We start from the raw sequence: 19,339 nt of genomic DNA, 5'->3' as shown, positions 1-19,339 counted from the left end.
CATCGCCGACCTTGACGTCACAGAAGCCGCCTTCAGGCCTGTCTATCCCGTGTCGTCGCACCGTGGAGTGACACCCATCGCCGACCTTGACGTCACATAAGCAGCCTTCAGGCCTGTCTATCCCGTGTCGTCGCACCGTGGAGTGACACCCATCGCCGACCTTGACGTCACAGAAGCCGCCTTCAGGCCTGTCTATCCCGTGTCGTCGCACCGTGGAGTGACACCCATCGTCGACCTTGACGTCACATAAGCAGCCTTCAGGCCTGTCTATACCGTGTCGTCGCACCGTGGAGTGACACCCATCGCCGACCTTGACGTCACAGAAGCCGCCTTCAGGCCTGTCTATCCCGTGTCGTCGCACCGTGGAGTGACACCCATCGCCGACCTTGACGTCACATAAGCAGCCTTCAGGCCTGTCTATCCCGTGTCGTCGCACCGTGGAGTGACACCCATCGCCGACCTTGACGTCACATAAGCAGCCTTCAGGCCTGTCTATACCGTGTCGTCGCACCGTGGAGTGACACCCATCGCCGACCTTGACGTCACATAAGCAGCCTTCAGGCCTGTCTATCCCGTGTCGTCGCACCGTGGAGTGACACCCATCGCCGACCTTGACGTCACATAAGCAGCCTTCAGGCCTGTCTATCCCGTGTCGTCGCACCGTGGAGTGACACCCATCGCCGACCTTGACGTCACATAAGCAGCCTTCAGGCCTGTCTATCCCGTGTCGTCGCACCGTGGAGTGACACCCATCGCCGACCTTGACGTCACATAAGCAGCATTCAGGCCTGTCTATCCCGTGTCGTCGCACCCTGGAGTGACACCCATCGCCGACCTTGACGTCACATAAGCAGCATTCAGGCCTGTCTATCCCGTGTCGTCGCACCGTGGAGTGACACCCATCGCCGACCTTGACGTCACATAAGCAGCATTCAGGCCTGTCTATCCCGTGTCGTCGCACCGTGGAGTGACACCCATCGCCGACCTTGTCGTCACATAAGCAGCCTTCAGGCCTGTCTATCCCGTGTCGTCGCACCGTGGAGTGACACCCATCGCCGACCTTGACGTCACGTAAGCAGCCTTCAGGCCTGTCTATCCCGTGTCGTCGCACCGTGGAGTGACACCCATCGCCGACCTTGACGTCACATAAGCAGCCTTCAAGCCTGTCTATCCCTTGTCGTCGCACCGTGGAGTGACACCCATCGCCTATCTTGACGTCACAGAAGCCGCCTTCAGGCCTGTCTATCCCGTGTCGTCGCACCGTGGAGTGACACCCATCGCCGACCTTGATGTCACATAAGCAGCCTTCAGGCCTGTCTATCCCGTGTCATCGCACCGTGGAGTGGCACCCATCGCCTATCTTGACGTCACATAAGCAGCCTTCAGGCCTGTCTATCCCGTGTCGTCGCACCGTGGAGTGACACCCATCGCAGACCTTGACGTCACATAAGCAGCCTTCAGGCCTGTCTATCCCGTGTCGTCGCACCGTGGAGTGACACCCATCGCCGACCTTGACGTCACATAAGCAGCCTTCAGGCCTGTCTATCCCGTGTCGTCGCACCGTGGAGTGGCACCCATCGCCTATCTTGACGTCACAGAAGCAGCCTTCAGGCCTTGATTATGAATCCTCCTAGATATATCATCTCTATGATACGGGTGTGAACAGCCAGTGTACCTAGTTTTACGTGGTTCGCGTACCCACCACTAGAGTCGAAACCATCGCTTCATCGATCACCCCCTCCCTCCTCTCGCCACTTGCCTACCCACAAAATGTACAACCCTGTAAGAAAGGCCAGCAGATGTTCAGGGGTTGTCGTTAGTAGTCGGAACTGCTCGGCTCTGTCTACTGATCTATCGCTATGAGCCGTTCCCAGTTTCTGGCCCCTGAAACAATATTCTGAGTCGTTTGTGTTAAATTCTAGGAAATTGAATAGGTCACCCAGTCGTCGAGCGGCAATCCACAATCTGTACCTGTAAATTATAAGCCCAATAGAGCTATACCACAATTATCAAACCATGTCCAGGACGGATTAAGTAAATTAACTTGGATTCTTATGGATTTGGTTTAAACATATTATAAACTATACTTATTTGTAGGAAAAGAAACTAATCACTTAATTTACATATCATTAAGCATATTTAATTTTACAAGTTACATTAAAAACTTAGCACTGGAGTATAAACTAGCCTGATGTTTTGAAACAGAATAAGGCACAGATCTAATTCAATTAAGCTTTAATTCAGTCTGGTTGAGAGAGTCAAAAGTTGATATAATGTTTATTGGTTCTTATTTCAGGACTTATATTACGGTTTTCTAACGGTCTTAAAATCTAAATCCAAAGCTAACAGTAACTTTGCCTTTGATATCAGCATTTCACTACTTAAAAAAAACTGCATACTTAATGTTTGCTGAAATGTTCGGTCAAAAGTGTAAGTTTAACCAAAACTTCCAATTTTATCATCTGAATAAAAGGTTGGATTCATATCAATAATTCTTACTTTTAACCTTATTATATGGCTTGGAGACTATAAATTGAAACATACATTAAAAATTAAGTTAGTTAAACATATGATAGCTATGTTATAATACAATGTTGACATAGAACAGTTGATTACATTTAGCAGGCTCTTTCAAATATTATTTCATATCTTTAGAAACCAAGATGGGATTTTGTCATTACTTTAGAGGTGCGTAGCCTGGATGGATTTTCGAAATAATAGTTGGCCTATATTCATACTAGAGACGCTAAAATATCCATGTTAAGTTTCGATAGAATCTGTAGAATAGTTTGCGTAAAAACAAAACAAACAAACAAAAGCCACTTTCGAATTTGTAATATTGTTAGAATTTGTAAAGTTTGTGTATATTATATTATAAGTAAAACTCAAAATGTTTAAAGTAGTAATTGAGATTTATCTGAGACATAAGATTCAGGCAGCATAAATGTAAAATTAGCTGATGTCGATTTCAATATTCCTAAATTTATTATTTATAAATTAGGTTCGCCTACAGGATTCGTCTCATGTCACTATTTGCTCATATTTTAGTGTGTGATTTGAACAAAATAAAGACTCTGATTCCTGAAATAAGCAAAATGAGGCCAAGGGTTTGTTTCTAAATGATAAATTGTTTTAAGTTGAAACAAGTTTTTGGTTGTGTTGAATCACATGTGCAGACATTAGTCTCTCATGTTTGTTACGCTAACTTTACACACATGCTCATAGTGAAGACAGGTAGACGGCAGCAGGACCCTGGGCGCAGGGTTGCGGCGAGCAGCTATGGCAAGTGTGCGCGCGTGCACATGGGTGTAATAACGTCGGTCCACCGTTTACCAGTTCTAAACTTCGCGCGCTGCACTAGTTCTACGACACTCCACTTGGCGCTGCTAGCCGGTCACTAATAGCGTGTGTTTCTAGCGTTAGCCGCTAGGTGGCACATATTTCGAGGGATTTCAAACGGGCACAACTTACAGCAATGACAAGTTTATCTTCTCAGAAGGATCCATAATTAAAGTTTCAGGCCAGTCTATATCACCTCGCCTTGCAGTGACATCACTGAACACTACACTATAGTATTCAGTGACGTCACAGAAGCAGCCTTCAGGCCAGTCTACCCCGTCTCGCCTGGCCGTGCAGTGACATCATTGAACACTACACTATAGTATTCAGTAACGTCACAGAAGCAGCCTTCAGGCCAGTCTACCCCGTCTCGCCTGGCCGTGCAGTGACATCATTGAACACTACACTATAGTATTCAGTAACGTCACAGAAGCAGCCTTCAGGCCAGTCTACCCCGTCTCGCCTGGCCGTGCATTGACATCATTGAACACTACACTATAGTATTCAGTAACGTCACAGAAGCAGCCTTCAGGCCAGTCTACCCCGTCTCGCCTGGCCGTGCATTGACATCATTGAACACTACACTATAGTATTCAGTAACGTCACAGAAGCAGCCTTCAGGCCAGTCTACCCCGTCTCGCCTGGCCGTGCAGTGACATCATTGAACACAGTTACACTATAGTATTCAGTGACGTCACAGAAGCAACCTTCAGGCCAGTCTACCACGTGTTGCCTCGCCAGAGACTAGCCTATGACAGTAGTCCCGTGGCTCACGGTACGTTGATTTACTTACTTATTTATTTCACGGTGGTTTATTACTTTTCCCCACTTTAGACGTCACATGCGGTTTCACCTATAATTTATAGTTCATAGAGTTGTTTTTAGTCAGAGAGTTTTAATGGTCGGGTACTACTGGTCTGTTGGAGGGTCGAGTTGTAAAACCATATTGTAAGAACGAGAAAACCCTCGGATACGAATGAGATTGTGACTTGACCCGGACCCTAAAGCGAGATTGGATTACTTAAAAACTAGAAATGTCAATGGCTACATCTGTAAGTCAGAAACTCCCCATAACTTACGTTCAATGTTACCTGTGTCACTGGAGAACAGGAGAGGTGGAGCCATGTTGGCATTGGCGTAGTGGCGAGGCTCTGCTCCCACAAATAGCTTCAGCACGAAGCAGATGAGAGCCGTGAAGATAGCGAGGCCCGTGGCCACACCTAGGAGTGTCGAGGTGTCAGTTGTCACGACTAGAATATCTGAAGCAAACGTTCTGTCATAAGTATTATACCTGCCCACAAGAAAAAATATCCGACAAAAGGTCCATCGAGCTTACAAGTCACTTGAAACAGTTTCTGCCAGAATACTCACATACTCATATAGTGGGTACTTTAAACGACTGGTACACACTTTAAGTATATAGAGAACTTCCCCCTTACAGAAATAATCCAGAATTGCTAGACACTTCGGAATTCCTGTTGCTTAAAATAAAAGTGAACATTTTTTAAGAATTATTTGGGGATGTTTTCAGTAGAGGCACAGTTTAATTTCAAGTTTTAAGTCAGTACGTTCAAAAAAGGGGAATTGCCAACCTCCCCCTCCAAACGGTAACCCGTACTTTAGGATTGCATTGGAATTTTTACAGAATACGAGTAAGGTAAATGTATTGTGCGTTAAAAATAATCAAATACAGTAAAATCAATACTTAACATTTCCTGGAATCTGTCCTTGGTTTATGCAAGCTTTTAACCTATACCAATAACTAAATTAGTTCGTGTTAAGGTAAGAAGAATACAAACATAACCTTTATTTCTTTTCACAGTTTCTAAACAATAACAAATTTAAAGATGTAAATTTTTTAGTATAGAACGACTACAGGTCACCCAAACCACGATCAAATGATGTAAAGTTAAATCAAATCAAAACATCTTTATTACGGTTTCTTCGGAAAAGTATATTCGTCAAAAAGTTACATGATTTACAAAATATTCCAAGTCGAATTGAAAATAACTTTCGCGAACTAAAAGAAAAAAAAACAGAAACTGCGTAATTAGTACAGTATTTGTTTGTAAATTAATTGAGCACCAAGGTCATACGTGGGATACAGCACAAAGCAATAGCCGCTTACTTAGCGGATTAACGTTGATTTACATCTGTGGGACTTACAAAGTCTGCAATGCGAATTGCATAATCCTGCCACAACTGCTTTCCCATTGTAGTGTGATTTACATAGTACCGTACCGACTAGTATTATATTTGCAAACTTCTCATTAAAACTGATACAATAGACTATTATGTTAATTTATTCTACGACCACTCATTGCAATTCTTCCGGAAGTCATTAATGTAATTGAGGTCTTACACTCGGAGTTTACACCCATTACACACATTATTGCGTCTTAGTAAAAACTCAAGAAGAGGTATAAGACGTTTTTATAGCCCCAGAGACTTAATATTTTGAATTTCTTTACAGTATATCATAAACATATGGAAACGCTCACCTTTTCCCTTAAGATGAAGATTACATTGGTGTTGGTGAGTGCTCCTGAGGTCTGGAGTTTGATTCAAACCGATTACGGTACTAGGCAGATCGTGGTTCCGATATCAAATCAAAAAAGGTAACTGAACTACGATAATCTATACCGGGGATCATAGTTCGTCAGAAATACCCACGCGAACGGTGTTATGTACCAGTTGTATAAACAATATCCACGCGAACGGTGTTATGTACCAGTTGTATAAACAATATCGACGCGAACTAGTTGTATAAACAATATCCACGCGAACGGTGTTATGTACCAGTTGTATAAACAATATCCACGCGAACGAAGTTATGTACCAGTTGTATAAACAATATCCACGCGAACTAGTTGTATAAACAATATCCACGCGAACGGTGTTATGTACCAGTTGTATAAACAATATCCACGCGAACGGTGTTATGTACCAGTTGTATAAACAATATGCACGCGAACGGTGTTATGTACCAGTTGTATAAACAATATCCACGCGAACGGTGTTATGTACCAGTTGTATAAACAATATCCACGCGAACGGTGTTATGTACCAGTTGTATAAACAATATCCACGCGAACGGTGTTATGTACCAGTTGTATAAACAATATCCACGCGAACGGTGTTATGTACTAGTTGTGTCATGATTCCGTCAAGAAAAACATAAAATTTTGTACAATATTAAATTAAAAAATAAGTTTTTTGTCATAAATGGAAAAAAGAATTCCTGTACTTAATGTTTGTAGACTAAGTCTTTACAGGAGAGTTCAATTTTTGGTGGATTATGCCTGCCACTAGAATCTACACTGGGCAAATGCCCATTTGATATCCAGCAACGGCTCATGACAAACGATAGGTGGAGAGTGATTACTGGGCTTCGTGAGTGTTGAAGTTCCAACCCTCCCTCGTAATTTGCGATCTCAGCAGAAGGCAATCTCAACCCTCAATTCAATTATCCTGAAGGTGGATAAAATAAAGTTCACTGTGGAACAGAGTACCTTGTGAACAAAAGACCCTCTTGTTGGGCCTGGAGAGTGTGACCTCGTGGTATCCTTGCTTGCACTGACAGATTGCGTTGTGGCGAATCTGCACACATTCGGCGTTTTGATCAGAGTAGGCACAAGTCTTGTAGTAGAAACACTGATCTCCCAGTGAAACCGCTGCAATAAGCAAACAAGTCACTATCAGTAGAACTATATTTTGTTTTTCAAAGTTTCAGAGTTCGATTGTACTGAATAACCTTATAACTAATTTGTTACTTCCTAACATGAATCTATGAAATTATTTTTGTATTACTAACATTACAATTTATAAGTATATGGTAACCTAAACATCTATTCAACCAACTTATTTTTGAACAATGTCATGCAGAAAAATTAGTTAGGGACAATATATCTGTCACTAGACACTACTGTATAGCAAATTCAAAAATGTAGGTATGTCTTCCCTAATTACAAATTTCAAAAGTAAATCCACCTACCATGTCAATTATTTTTAATGCGGAAGAAAATCAAAATACTTGGGAACAAACTAGATGGCTGTATCATTCGATTTTAAAGATATTTATTTGTATAAAACAGACAATTTCGTAACTTCTAATAAACTTTTGAATAATTAAGTAAATTACCAGTTTTTATGACTTACTACTAGGTAGATATCTGTAATTTCTAGGTTAAAAATCAAGTTGGCCGACAAGTAACATTCTAGTGAAAGTGACCACTTAAAAAAAGCAGAATGACATGAATGAATGAATGAGTGGTTGTGTTGATGAGTAGTATTTTAATCAACTAATAATTCAAAACATTGTAACTAAGAGCTGTAAGTTTGTTCCATACAAAAAAAAAAAAAAAAAAAAAAAAACTTACCAGGAACTTTAAAAAAAAACATAAAAACTATAACTTTATGTAGTAGTAAAGAAAACTATTTAAAGCTTACTTGACGCTATTAATAACTAAATATCAAAGCAACAATTTTTCTTCAAAGTTTTTAAAGTAATTTACTCTAAACACAAAAAATCAACTTTTACGTAAAATATTACTCTTAGTTTTTCACAAATATGACAATTGACTAGTGACGTCATATATGACAACTCATAAGTTCCAACACAATTTCATCCAACTCACCAACATTAGTGGAGGTATTCAGCCTGCTAAGCTAAGTGTGCCACAGCTGAGTGTGAGTGACCTGACACCTGCTGTCTCAACAGTCTTGACCTAGGTGCGCCACCAGCTGATAGAGCAACACATAATTGACAACTCATAAGTTCCAACACAATTTCCTCCAACTCACCAACATTAGTGGAGTTAGCCTGCTAAGCTAAGTGTGCCACAGCTGAGTGTGAGTGACCTGACACCTGCTGTCTCAACAGTCTTGACCTAGGTGCGCCACCAGCTGATAGAGCAACACATAATTGACAACTTCTATCCAAAAGACAATAGGAACCAGTCAAACCAAACTTAAAAATCTGTTCATTCTTATATAAATTCTGACAATAGGAACCAGTCAAACCAGGCTTAAAAAACTGTCCATCCTTTTATAAATTCTGACAATAGGAACCAGTCAAACCAGGCTTAAAAAACTGTCCATCCTTTTATAAATTCTGACAATAGGAACCAGTCAAACCAGACTTAAAAACTGTCCATTCTTATATAAATTCTGACAATGGGAACCAGTCAAACCAGGCTTAAAAAACTGTCCATCCTTTTATAAATTCTGACAATAGGAACCAGTCAAACCAGACTTAAAAAACTGTCCATCCTTTTATAAATTCTGACAATAGGAACCAGTCAAACCAGACTTAAAAACTGTCCATTCTTATATAAATTCTGACAATGGGAACCAGTCAAACCAGGCTTAACAACTGCCCATCCTACTGTCAGGCATAAGTTTTGACAATAAGAACCAGTCAAACCAGGTTTAAAAACCTGTCATTCTTATATAAATTCTGACAATAGGAACCAGTCAAACCAGGTTTTGAAAACTGTCCATCCTTTTAAAAATTCTGACAATAGGAAACAGTCAAAACAGGCTCAAAAACTGTTCCTCCTACTGTCAGGCATAAATTATGACAGTAGGAACCAGTCAAACTAGGCTTAAAAAACTGTACATTGTTTTACAAGCAGCCAAAGTCATTAAAACTAACTTATTTTATCAGCCAGCCAATCAATAATTTGACTGACAAGCAGCCAAGGTCATTAAAACTAATTTCTATTTTAAAAACCACTGACTAAGTTTATTAATTGACTGATAAGCTGTAAAAGTAATAACATACCTGCTATACCTGTATTAAGATGACTACCAAATTTGGGAAAGGAGATAAGGTATTAGCTAAGTTACGAGGATACCCCTCCTGGCCAGGAGGACCAAAAACAGATCACTTTCGAAACAAGAAATTCAACTCTGCAAGGAAGCTGAACAAAATTGTCTCACTCTGCAAGAGCCTCATACCAAAGTTAATGAAATTACTGAAAGGATTGATAATTATGACAAGATTGATGACATTGATTTAGAGACATCCCTTATTCTTGCTGCCGAGGCGGGCAGCGCACTGCTGGCAGATAACATTAAACTTAAACAAAATCTGCAAAGCTTACAAGAAGAAAACACGGACTTCTTAATAAAACTTGAAAAGAGCAGACATGACATCAGTTCATACCTCAAAATTAAAGATAAATTAAAGGAAAAAGACGAGATTGTCAAAATATTGACCGACAAGAACAATGAGCTACTCGAGGAAAACTATTATATTATGAAGATAGAAGAACAACAACGGGCATTAAAAGAGGATTTAATTCGACAGTCGGAGCTTGAAGCTAAAATCTTACTAGATACATTTGATCAACTACAAAATAAATTAAATAACCAGATTAAATCAAGCGATAATACTGCAACTTCGTTGAATTTAAGTATAGAGTCCCTGATAATAAATGAAGAAAAGTTAAAAGAGGTAATTTTATCTAAAAACTTGACAATTCTAAATACAAAACAAAAGTCAAACGAACTCTCTCTAAAAATTACAGAACTTGAACAAATTACAAGGACGTATCTGATATCCATCCTTGAGAAAATTAAAAGCTATAATAGCAACTTCACTACTACTGTGGATGACCACCAATCAGAATCCTCTACATTTTTATAGCAGTCTTTACCAGACCCCAGCTCCCCGACTTTGATAAACCCTAAGATCTCTCTACAAGAAGAACTGCAAATATACTCTCTGGGTACCACAAAGATGGTTCAAATACAAGTCAATCACGGACATCTGGAACAAGACAAACTTATAACCAAACACAGGAAGAAATTTTGACAAAACCGCTGACAAATTCAACCTACCAGAAATCAAGAACTATAGAGATCTGTAATTAAAAATTAGAAAACACCAGGAGTAACTTTTTTAGCATTTCCTTACAAATGGCAAAAGCTGCTAAACAGCGAAAAACTCCCAACCTGACACGTCAAATATAAAACACCGATCACTGCAAAAATCCGTAAGAAAACTTAAGGCCTACAGGATTTTTTAACAATCACATTGAATTCTACAAAAAATAAATAGCAACTACCGGTACTCAAGCAGCATAAACAGGCAAGCAGAAAAAGTCGACACCAACATAAGTATGCTGCAGGCTGATCAGCACTCATCAAGTAGCTCGCTGACACCAACACCACGACTACCAAACCCTTTATTATGCCTCACCAAAAAAAAGAAAAATCCCATAACTAACCAACTTGAGAAAACAACTATAAAAGTAATTCACCAAAATATAATTGGACTGAAGAATAAAATATAAATGCTAAAACACATTCTACATAACATAAATCCAGACATAATAATACTACCAGAACATGGATCAAATTATTGGAGGTTTTTCAGACCCAACAACTGAACTGTTGTGTGGAACCATCTTTATAAAAATAAGTATTAAAAAATGTCATCCGTACCTTATGGGTATCTGCAGAACACCCTAAAGCAGACTAGAAAACGCGTTAGAGGTTTTTTCAGAAGAACTAGACAAAATACCCAGTGTAAGCAGCCCAACTATCATAATGGAGAGACATAAATGTGGACAATCTAACAACAATAACACATGTCTGACATAGGTACTGTCTGGATACAACCTAAAAAGGTTAAAAATACCCGCCACACGTGTCACTCATAACAGTCAGTCGTCCATTGACATAAGTAAAGTAAAGATGTCTTATTGTCGTTTGTCTGTTTGTTGTTGGTGAAGCCCAACTTTCGCAAAGTGTGTTCAGGACTGGACTATCTGACCACACTGCGCAACTGTGCTCTGAGGGTTGATTTCAAATGCCCTGAAATAAGGGTCAAACAGAGGCTGGTTAACCAACGCACAATGGAGCAACTAAGGAACACATTAGCAGCCCAAGACTGAGCACGGGTCGTAGAAGCAAACACAGAAACTGGTTATGAAGCATTCAATGCTGCTGTAAGATTTGCATATGAGACAGCATGTTCATTTAAACAAATCAAAACAAACCGGAGTAGTTCAAAAAATATTTGGGACTCTGAATGTATAATTCTCAAAAAAGCTTACTTAGAGGCGCTTAACAAAGAAATCCTCACAGGAAATGAAAGATACAAAAGTGAAACTGCAATCAAGAAGAAAACCTATGACCTCAAACTCAAATCGCTCAAGAAAAATCAAAATTCTGATTTTATTGCACAAGCCGAAACGAATAATTAATCCCGAAGCGAAGGGGTCTTCCCCAGTAGGCTGAAAGTAGCTAAAGTCTACCCTAAGTTTAAGAGTGCAAAACCACCGAAGCAGCAAACTATCGCCCAATATCACTCACATCAAACTTTTCTAAACATGTAGAACGTATAGTACTAAACAGGCGTATAGAAAACATACAAGAACACAACCTCTTTACCCCCAGACAGTATGGTTTTATAAAGAAGAGGTCAACGACAACAGCGGTGGTCCAACTAGTTAAAGGCATAATTGACAAACTTGAACAGGGCTACATAGCACCCAGCACTCAGCTAGATTTCAGTAAAGCATTTGATTGTATTGACCACAGACTAATTTTAAGAAAACTTACATTACTGGGTATTGCTGGGAAAGAAGCAAATTGGTTTAATAGCTACGGCACCTTAGCGGAAGGAAACAAGTTGTAGAAGTAACCTATAAGGTACATGACGAAATTACCAAAGTGATCTGTCTATGAATTGAGGAGTACCCCAAGGGTCCGTATTTGGACCAGTGCTCTACATACTATTAATGATTTCCCAACATATCTAGAAGAATTCTATGAAGTTATAATGTTTGCTGACGATACTTCTCTAACCACTGTTAGCAAAGAAATAAAAGAACACTTGAAATAAGCTCTAACACTGTGTAGCGTTTTTAAAGCTACATTGGTTGATTTTTTAATTAAAACTTAAATTAAATGAAAATTTTGGGAAAGAAATATTGGGGTTTAATTTTAATTAGTTTGTGAGAAGTTAGGATAAAAACGAATATGTAATCCTTTGGCAAGTTAGTGCTGGTAACTTTAAATTATTAGGAAGGCGGTTCACTGCCTTGAATTGATCAGAACTTGTCTTGTGTACTGCAGTTACGTCAGATCTGAGAGTGCTATTGTTTCTCGAGTTGGATACGGCTGGGCCAATGAGAGAACACCGCGGATGTCCATCAGAGGGGGGTGGAAAGGGAACTATAAAAACTGCAAGCTCATGATTTTCGGCCTTCTTTTGGGTAATTATCGTGAATTTAGTTAATGACAGTGCGCGACGTGTTTCTAATTTTTTTTCTCGAGGGGTTTTGAGGTAAGCGCTAAATTTATTGCACGTTATATTGAAATAGTCTTCCAGAAATTATATTAAATTAAGTTTGTTGTCTTTTTTTATAGGAAAAATTAAATTTATAGAAACTTCAGAGCAATCTGCATAACTGATTCTTAATGAACAATAAAGCACAATAGAATAAAACAAGTTACATCTGGTTCAAACTTGCAAGAAAAGTGAATTAAAATTTAACTTTGTAAATAACTTTGATTGAATTTTGGAAATTTAGTTATTTATTAATATTTAATGTGAACTGTTTTATTTTATTGTTGTGAATTATTAATTGGAATTTAATTGAACTTTAATAATTGTTTGAGAGAGTTGTATCTGAATATGAAGACTTGAAAGTTAAGGTACAACTAGTGGAAAGAGAAATTTGTTTTTTTTTTTAAGTGAACTTAGTAAGAAGTGAACATTTGTATTTTAGTTATTTCCAAGTGGAATTTGATTTTCATTTCAAAACTTTATTATTTTATTTCAGAAGAGAACTCTGATTTTTTTTTAGTATGATATATTTGACAGAAATTTTTATTTCATGCCAAAGGACCTTTTAATATTACTAAACGGTTTGTCAATTCTCGTGGAAAATAGAGTGATGAAAATTTTGAAACATTGAACTTTTTAATTTGCCAGTTTAAAATAAATCCATTATTTTTATTTAGAACTGTGATTTTTATTTAAGACAAACCAGACAATATTTAATAGTTAAAAATCTAGTAATAAATTTTACTTAATATTTACTAGGAGCTTAATAATAAAAAAATATTTTATATCGTCTTGGATGTCTGAATATTAATATCTACAATCCAAGTCGATATACACTGCAAAAATGACACTACAATATGACAAAACAATACTGCCTTAAAAATGACCTAGTTCTAAATGAAAATAAATCAAACCAGCTTATACACACCGCACTTCAAAATAATCACCAAGGTCTAACAGAAATTGAAACATTAAGTTCTACTAAATATTCAGGCATTATTCTCGAACACAGCTTGTCCTAGACATCACATGTAAACTACCTGTACCAAAAAACTAAGCTCTGGCCTCTATGCTGTAAGAAGAATTATAGAGATAAGCAACAAAGAAGCAGCTCTGGCAGCGTACTACTCGTTGTTCCAGACACATCTTACATATTATAGACTAGCGGTATGGGGAATCACAAGTGCAACAAAGTTTGAGCGAGTGTTGATTATCCAAAAGAAAGCCATAAGAGCATTAGTAGGACTAAAACCCAAAGACACGTGCAGAGAAGCATTTAAAGAACTGAAGATATTAACAATAACCTCAATGTACATCCGCGAAGTAATCCTGCATGCTGTACAATCAGACGAGCCAGGCTGCCGGATGATCACACATACAACACATGGCATGGGAACTTATTCGCACTACACACTCATCGGCTGACCCTCTATGAAAGGAAGCCTTCCTACTGTGGTGCTGTCTTCTTCAACGGGCTGCCACATGCCCTGCAGCAATTACCTAAGAATAACTTGAATACTGCATTAACAACATGCCTCCTTGGCCGATCCATATACACCGTCAAGGAGTTCCTGGACTGGAGGAGCCAATAGAATAGATAGAATGGACTTATTATTTACATTGATTATTTAAAATATTATTTAAAACTTGTTATCTTGACTCAACAATGTACTCAATTTATACGTGATTAAAGAATGATTTGGTTTGATTTGATAAAATTGAATTTTTATATAATAATTATATTAAAAGAACTTGTTATCTAACATATTTAAATTATAGAGTACTTTTCCAAAAGTTTCAATATGACTTGAAATTTTAATCTGACACATATTAAAAACAATTCAAGATCCTTATTTTACTCCAAACTGTATGTTTTTGTAACGGTGTACTTAAAAGAGGGTGTTACTTAAAAACTGGATATAGGAGCATCCTCTCCTCTTCGAGGGACATCCTCTTGGAATTTGGAATACACTGATTAATCAATTCTATGTATTCCATATATCCCATGTTTCAATTTACTATATGCTACGATAAAACATTAGTAAAGGGTTGGGAACTTTTCTCACTCTGTAACTGTTTATATATTTTACGTAGATTTCAGCTGTATTTTGGGTGTGCATTGAGATGGACAGGGTTTGTAATTGTCTCATTATTGAGATATTGTAACTATAAGATATAAATTGACAACTTTAAACATTTCATATTTTATTACTGAATGATTTTTTGTCCAAGCCCGTGATCACACTAGTATATTAACCTCATATAATATAACAACAAATAACAATAATACATGTGTTGGAACTATGGGGTTTAGTCAATATAATTTTGATTGAGGTATTCTTTTAGAGTACATATTTCTTCTAATATAGGGTTCTATTATTGATTTGAATAATGTTTAGTCTTTTATGAGGATCTTCATTTACAAATTTTAATTGAATGTAATAAAGATCTTAACAAATCTGAGTTCATTAACATTTGTAAATTTTCTTTTACATTCATTTTCCATCTTTTGTTTCAAATATTTTAAATTTTTGTTTTGACCCTACCAGGAATTGTATGATGTTATTAATCGTTCTGCAAAATTTGATTTCATACTAGTATGATTGTTTCATCTATAACTTGAATATGATCTTTAACTCCTGATTTAAAATTTTCGACCGATTTGATCTAATTTATATTTGTCACATTCATATAAATAAATTGATTTATTTTTAGCTATAAATGTATTTATATTAATTTAACCTTTTATTAGGTTTAGTGGTAGAGAGGACTTACTTATACAATAGTTCTAAATTCGCCTCTAATAAAAACATTTTTCATTTCATTTCACTACATTTTAATTTGTAGATTCCTGATTTTATAAATTTGACAAGTAGATGTTTTTATTTTATTTTTGTAAACTTAGTAAATAAATTTGAAACTATCGTTTTTAGTTTTGAGGCTCATTTTTAATTTCTAAGTACCTAATGTTTTTCGGATTGGTATATACAGTTTTGTGTTGTGTACAACACTGACATACTCCTTGGTTTTGTGTTGTGTACAACATTGACATACTCCTTGGTTTTGTGTTGTGTACAACACTGACATACTCCTTGGTTTTGTGTTGTGTACAACACTGACATACTCCTTGGTTTTGTGTTGTGTACAACACTGACATACTCCTTGGTTTTGTGTTGTGTACAACACTGACATACTCCTTGGTTTTGTGTTGTTTACAACACTGACATACTCCTTGGTTTTGTGTTGTGTACAACACTGACATACTCCTTGGTTTTGTGTTGTGTACAACATTGACATACTCCTTGGTTTTGTGTTGTGTACAACACTGACATACTCCTTGGTTTTGTGTTGTGTACAACATTGACATACTCCTTGGTTTTGTGTTGTGTACAACACTGACATACTCCTTGGTTTTGTGTTGTGTACAACACTGACATACTCCTTGGTTTTGTGTTGTGTACAACATTGACATACTCCTTGGTTTTGTGTTGTGTACAACACTGACATACTCCTTGGTTTTGTGTTGTGTACAACACTGAAATACTCCTTGGTTTTGTGTTGTTTACAACACTGACATACTCCTTGGTTTTGTGTTGTGTACAACACTGACATACTCCTTGGTTTTGTGTTGTGTACAACACTGACATACTCCTTGGTTTTCTTTCTAAATTATGACTCTTTGTTACCTATAATTTTATTTTTATTTTATATAAGTGCATCTAGTATTTTACGATTGTATATATTTTTTGTTGCCAAGTATTTTATTAATTGCATTTCTTCATAGAAATTGTCTTTATTCATAGAAACATTCATAGGCCTATGTATCTATCATTGAATGAAACGCAGCCATTTTTTGTTACACTGGATGATTTGTACTCAACGAACTATACTACTGGAACGCGCACTGCCCATAAGCCGCATGCTGGTTTTTCCGGTCGCATACATCTGTGCGTTGCGGGTGTATCCACGGGCTCGCAGGCGCTCAAAGTGGGCAAGAACTTACCGCGTTGTGCGGTGATCAACGGGACGATACGTCACCACGCCTTTCAACGTCGAAACACGAATCGTCGTTTAACGCGGGATTTTGCATTGTTGGCTACTCTTCGTGTTCAGCACGTCAAGACGTCTGCTCTGAGCAACTCAACTAGTTTTTTTTTTATAAATATTTTATATTTAGGTGTTGATGTTGGTAATGTTTGTTATTATGTGACATGGTGAAGAGTTGCGCTGCGTACAACTGCACGTCCAGATGGACTAAACGAAACCCCATAAGACAAGTGTGCTGCGTCTTAGATACGCATACGCAGCGCATCAATTACGCGTCTAGGAAAACACATCCTTTAGGCAGGCACATTTCATTTCACAAGAAAGTACTTTATTGTCGCAGCTGATTAAAGTGGCTGTACTAAAACTGAGTGAAGTGGGCGTGAATGTTCAAATTGTGACCTTTGACGGTACAAGACTAATCTCAGTGCTTTACAACATTTAAGTTGTAAATTCCCTGAAACGCCATTTTTAAACATAATACCATTAATTATGACATTTGTGCTATTTTGGTCCACACACGTGTAAAACTTGCAAGGAGTGCTCTAGCGGACATGAAAATTATGGAATACGAGTCAGGCAGGATTTGTTTAAAATATACAGAAGATCTTAAAAACTTACAGAAAAAATATTATAGGATTTGAAATCTAGTTTGTATTAGTTCAGTTCAATTTTGCATGCTATTCTCCTGCATGCCTAATGGACATGAGACAACCTCATTCGTTTAAAAATAAAATCGGAACAAATAGAGTGTTCCAATTTATTTTGTAGCTGTATAGAGGGTTGTGAAACACATATAAAAATGTTATTACTGATGGAGAGTCTCAGCATGGTTAAGTGGATTACGAGAATTAACACACTGCAGAGAAACACCTGGACGAGCTCTCTGTATACCTAAGGTAAACAGACGAGTATTGCTGGGCTTCATTATTTTTATCTACAAATATAATTTTAAGAGTCCCACCATTAAACATTTTAGGCAAACATATTGCACATTGCACATATAAAATTCCCTTGTCTATACGTTTCAGAGCACAAAAAACTTCATGAAGAAGGTGTCAAGTATGACTGTGTTTACATACATATGTCCGACACCATTTCACCCTACCTCTAACTTCACACACACTACACATCACTTTTATCTTTATCAACTTTATTCAAGAAAATTTAGTATAATGATGAAGACCGTACGTAACATACTAACTAGTAATGACTATAGAATCTGGCTGTACTGTGACAAGCATCCTTCTAGTGTTGTGGTCAGGTGGTCTGGTAGTGTCATCGTTGTTTTGTATGTATTTATCCACGTATATGATACCATTTTATATAATGTACATTAATTATATCTCAGAAGGTTCTGACGATAAAGTTAACTTACGTTTGGCACATCCTTTCAAAGGCCCCAACTTGACAGGGTATTTGTGTTCACATTCACACCGAGAGGTCTCTGGATCACAGAAGACATGCACCAGGTCAGGATTACAGGAGTCCTCACACTGGGCTCCCAGGAATTGGCCTGGACCTAAACACACGACTTCTGTTAGCGATAATACCCACACTAACTGTGCTTCTGGAGGACAGCAGTACACTATGGAAATAGTAATATTTGTCAATACTGTAGGGACCTCCATACAAGGGCTCATCTTGTATTGGATTTACACACATATACTTGCAGTAAATAACACACTATGCAAGGTATAACATTGCTCCTGGAGATCACAATCCATTACATTACTGCAGGCATAACAATCATGTCCTTTACCTTCCACACGACAAAATCTTATAACTAATATACTAAGCTGAAGTCGTTGTATCTGTATATATGTAGATGCAATACCTGACAACATTGAGGGCACCAGTGATTTTTTTCATTATTGTCTCCCTTTTGTAATTGCTTATGCTCCAGTACCACTTTAGCTCTACTTTATATTGGATCAAATCATAATCATTTTATTATCATAGTTGTATTGCAGTAAAAATGTACTTATGTTAACTGTTTCTGATTGTACAATATTATATTAAATGATCTTCATTATGAAGGGTTACAAATTAAAATCATAGGCATACAGTACCATTTTGCATCCTCAACAACCAAAAAAATACTACTATTGATTTCGAATTTTTTAATTCAAAATATATGTACCGTATTGAATGAAATATATTATTCAACGTGTGGAATTTGATTTGAATGCCACAAAATGTGTATCTTTCACACTAACGTTTAAGTTATTTGCGTCAAAAAGATTGTTTTACTCTTTGTCTGAAAAGCGATAGAGAAAAATAATTATGAATTTATGAATCTCGCAATTATAGAGTTATATCCGAACCAAGAAGCCAATCTCGCCAAGACCCCTCCAAGCTGTGAAGATCACCACACCTCCCGGAAAAGAGTGCAAGGAGCAATTATTGACAATTTGGGCTCCATCGTCCGAGAACATATTCACAATCAACTAACGGTTCAAGAGCCATTACTTATTTACATTTCCACGCACTACACTGCCGACTAAAGTTCGTAATCCGTACAAAAGGACCCACTCCTTCCGAGCACCACCCAATATAGACGTTAAACCTTAAATCGGAAACATTTTTCGTCCCTAGAAAAAATCTCAGTTGGCGTTAGATAAAAATATTCTAAGATCAATCTACGAAGCT

General features: G+C 37.7%; 1 protein-coding gene across 1 annotated transcript in view; it reads right to left on the bottom strand.

The window, feature by feature from the left end:
- Positions 1 to 18,330, bottom strand: part of LOC124369701 — a 57,091-nt gene extending 38,761 nt beyond the window's left edge. The window contains exons 1-3 of the mRNA XM_046827755.1: positions 18,066 to 18,330; positions 6,852 to 7,013; positions 4,431 to 4,598 (exon numbers count right to left, since the gene is read on the bottom strand). Coding sequence (XP_046683711.1) covers positions 4,431 to 4,598; positions 6,852 to 7,013; positions 18,066 to 18,330 — 595 coding nt within the window. The remainder of the gene's footprint in view (positions 1 to 4,430; positions 4,599 to 6,851; positions 7,014 to 18,065) is intronic.
- Positions 18,331 to 19,339: the final 1,009 nt, after the last annotated feature.

Source organism: Homalodisca vitripennis, chromosome X, assembly GCF_021130785.1.
Source record: "Homalodisca vitripennis isolate AUS2020 chromosome X, UT_GWSS_2.1, whole genome shotgun sequence".
Taxonomy (NCBI): Eukaryota; Metazoa; Arthropoda; class Insecta; order Hemiptera; family Cicadellidae; genus Homalodisca; species Homalodisca vitripennis.
The sequence above is the reverse complement of the archived record's forward strand: the minus strand, read 5'-3'. Positions and strand labels throughout refer to the sequence as shown.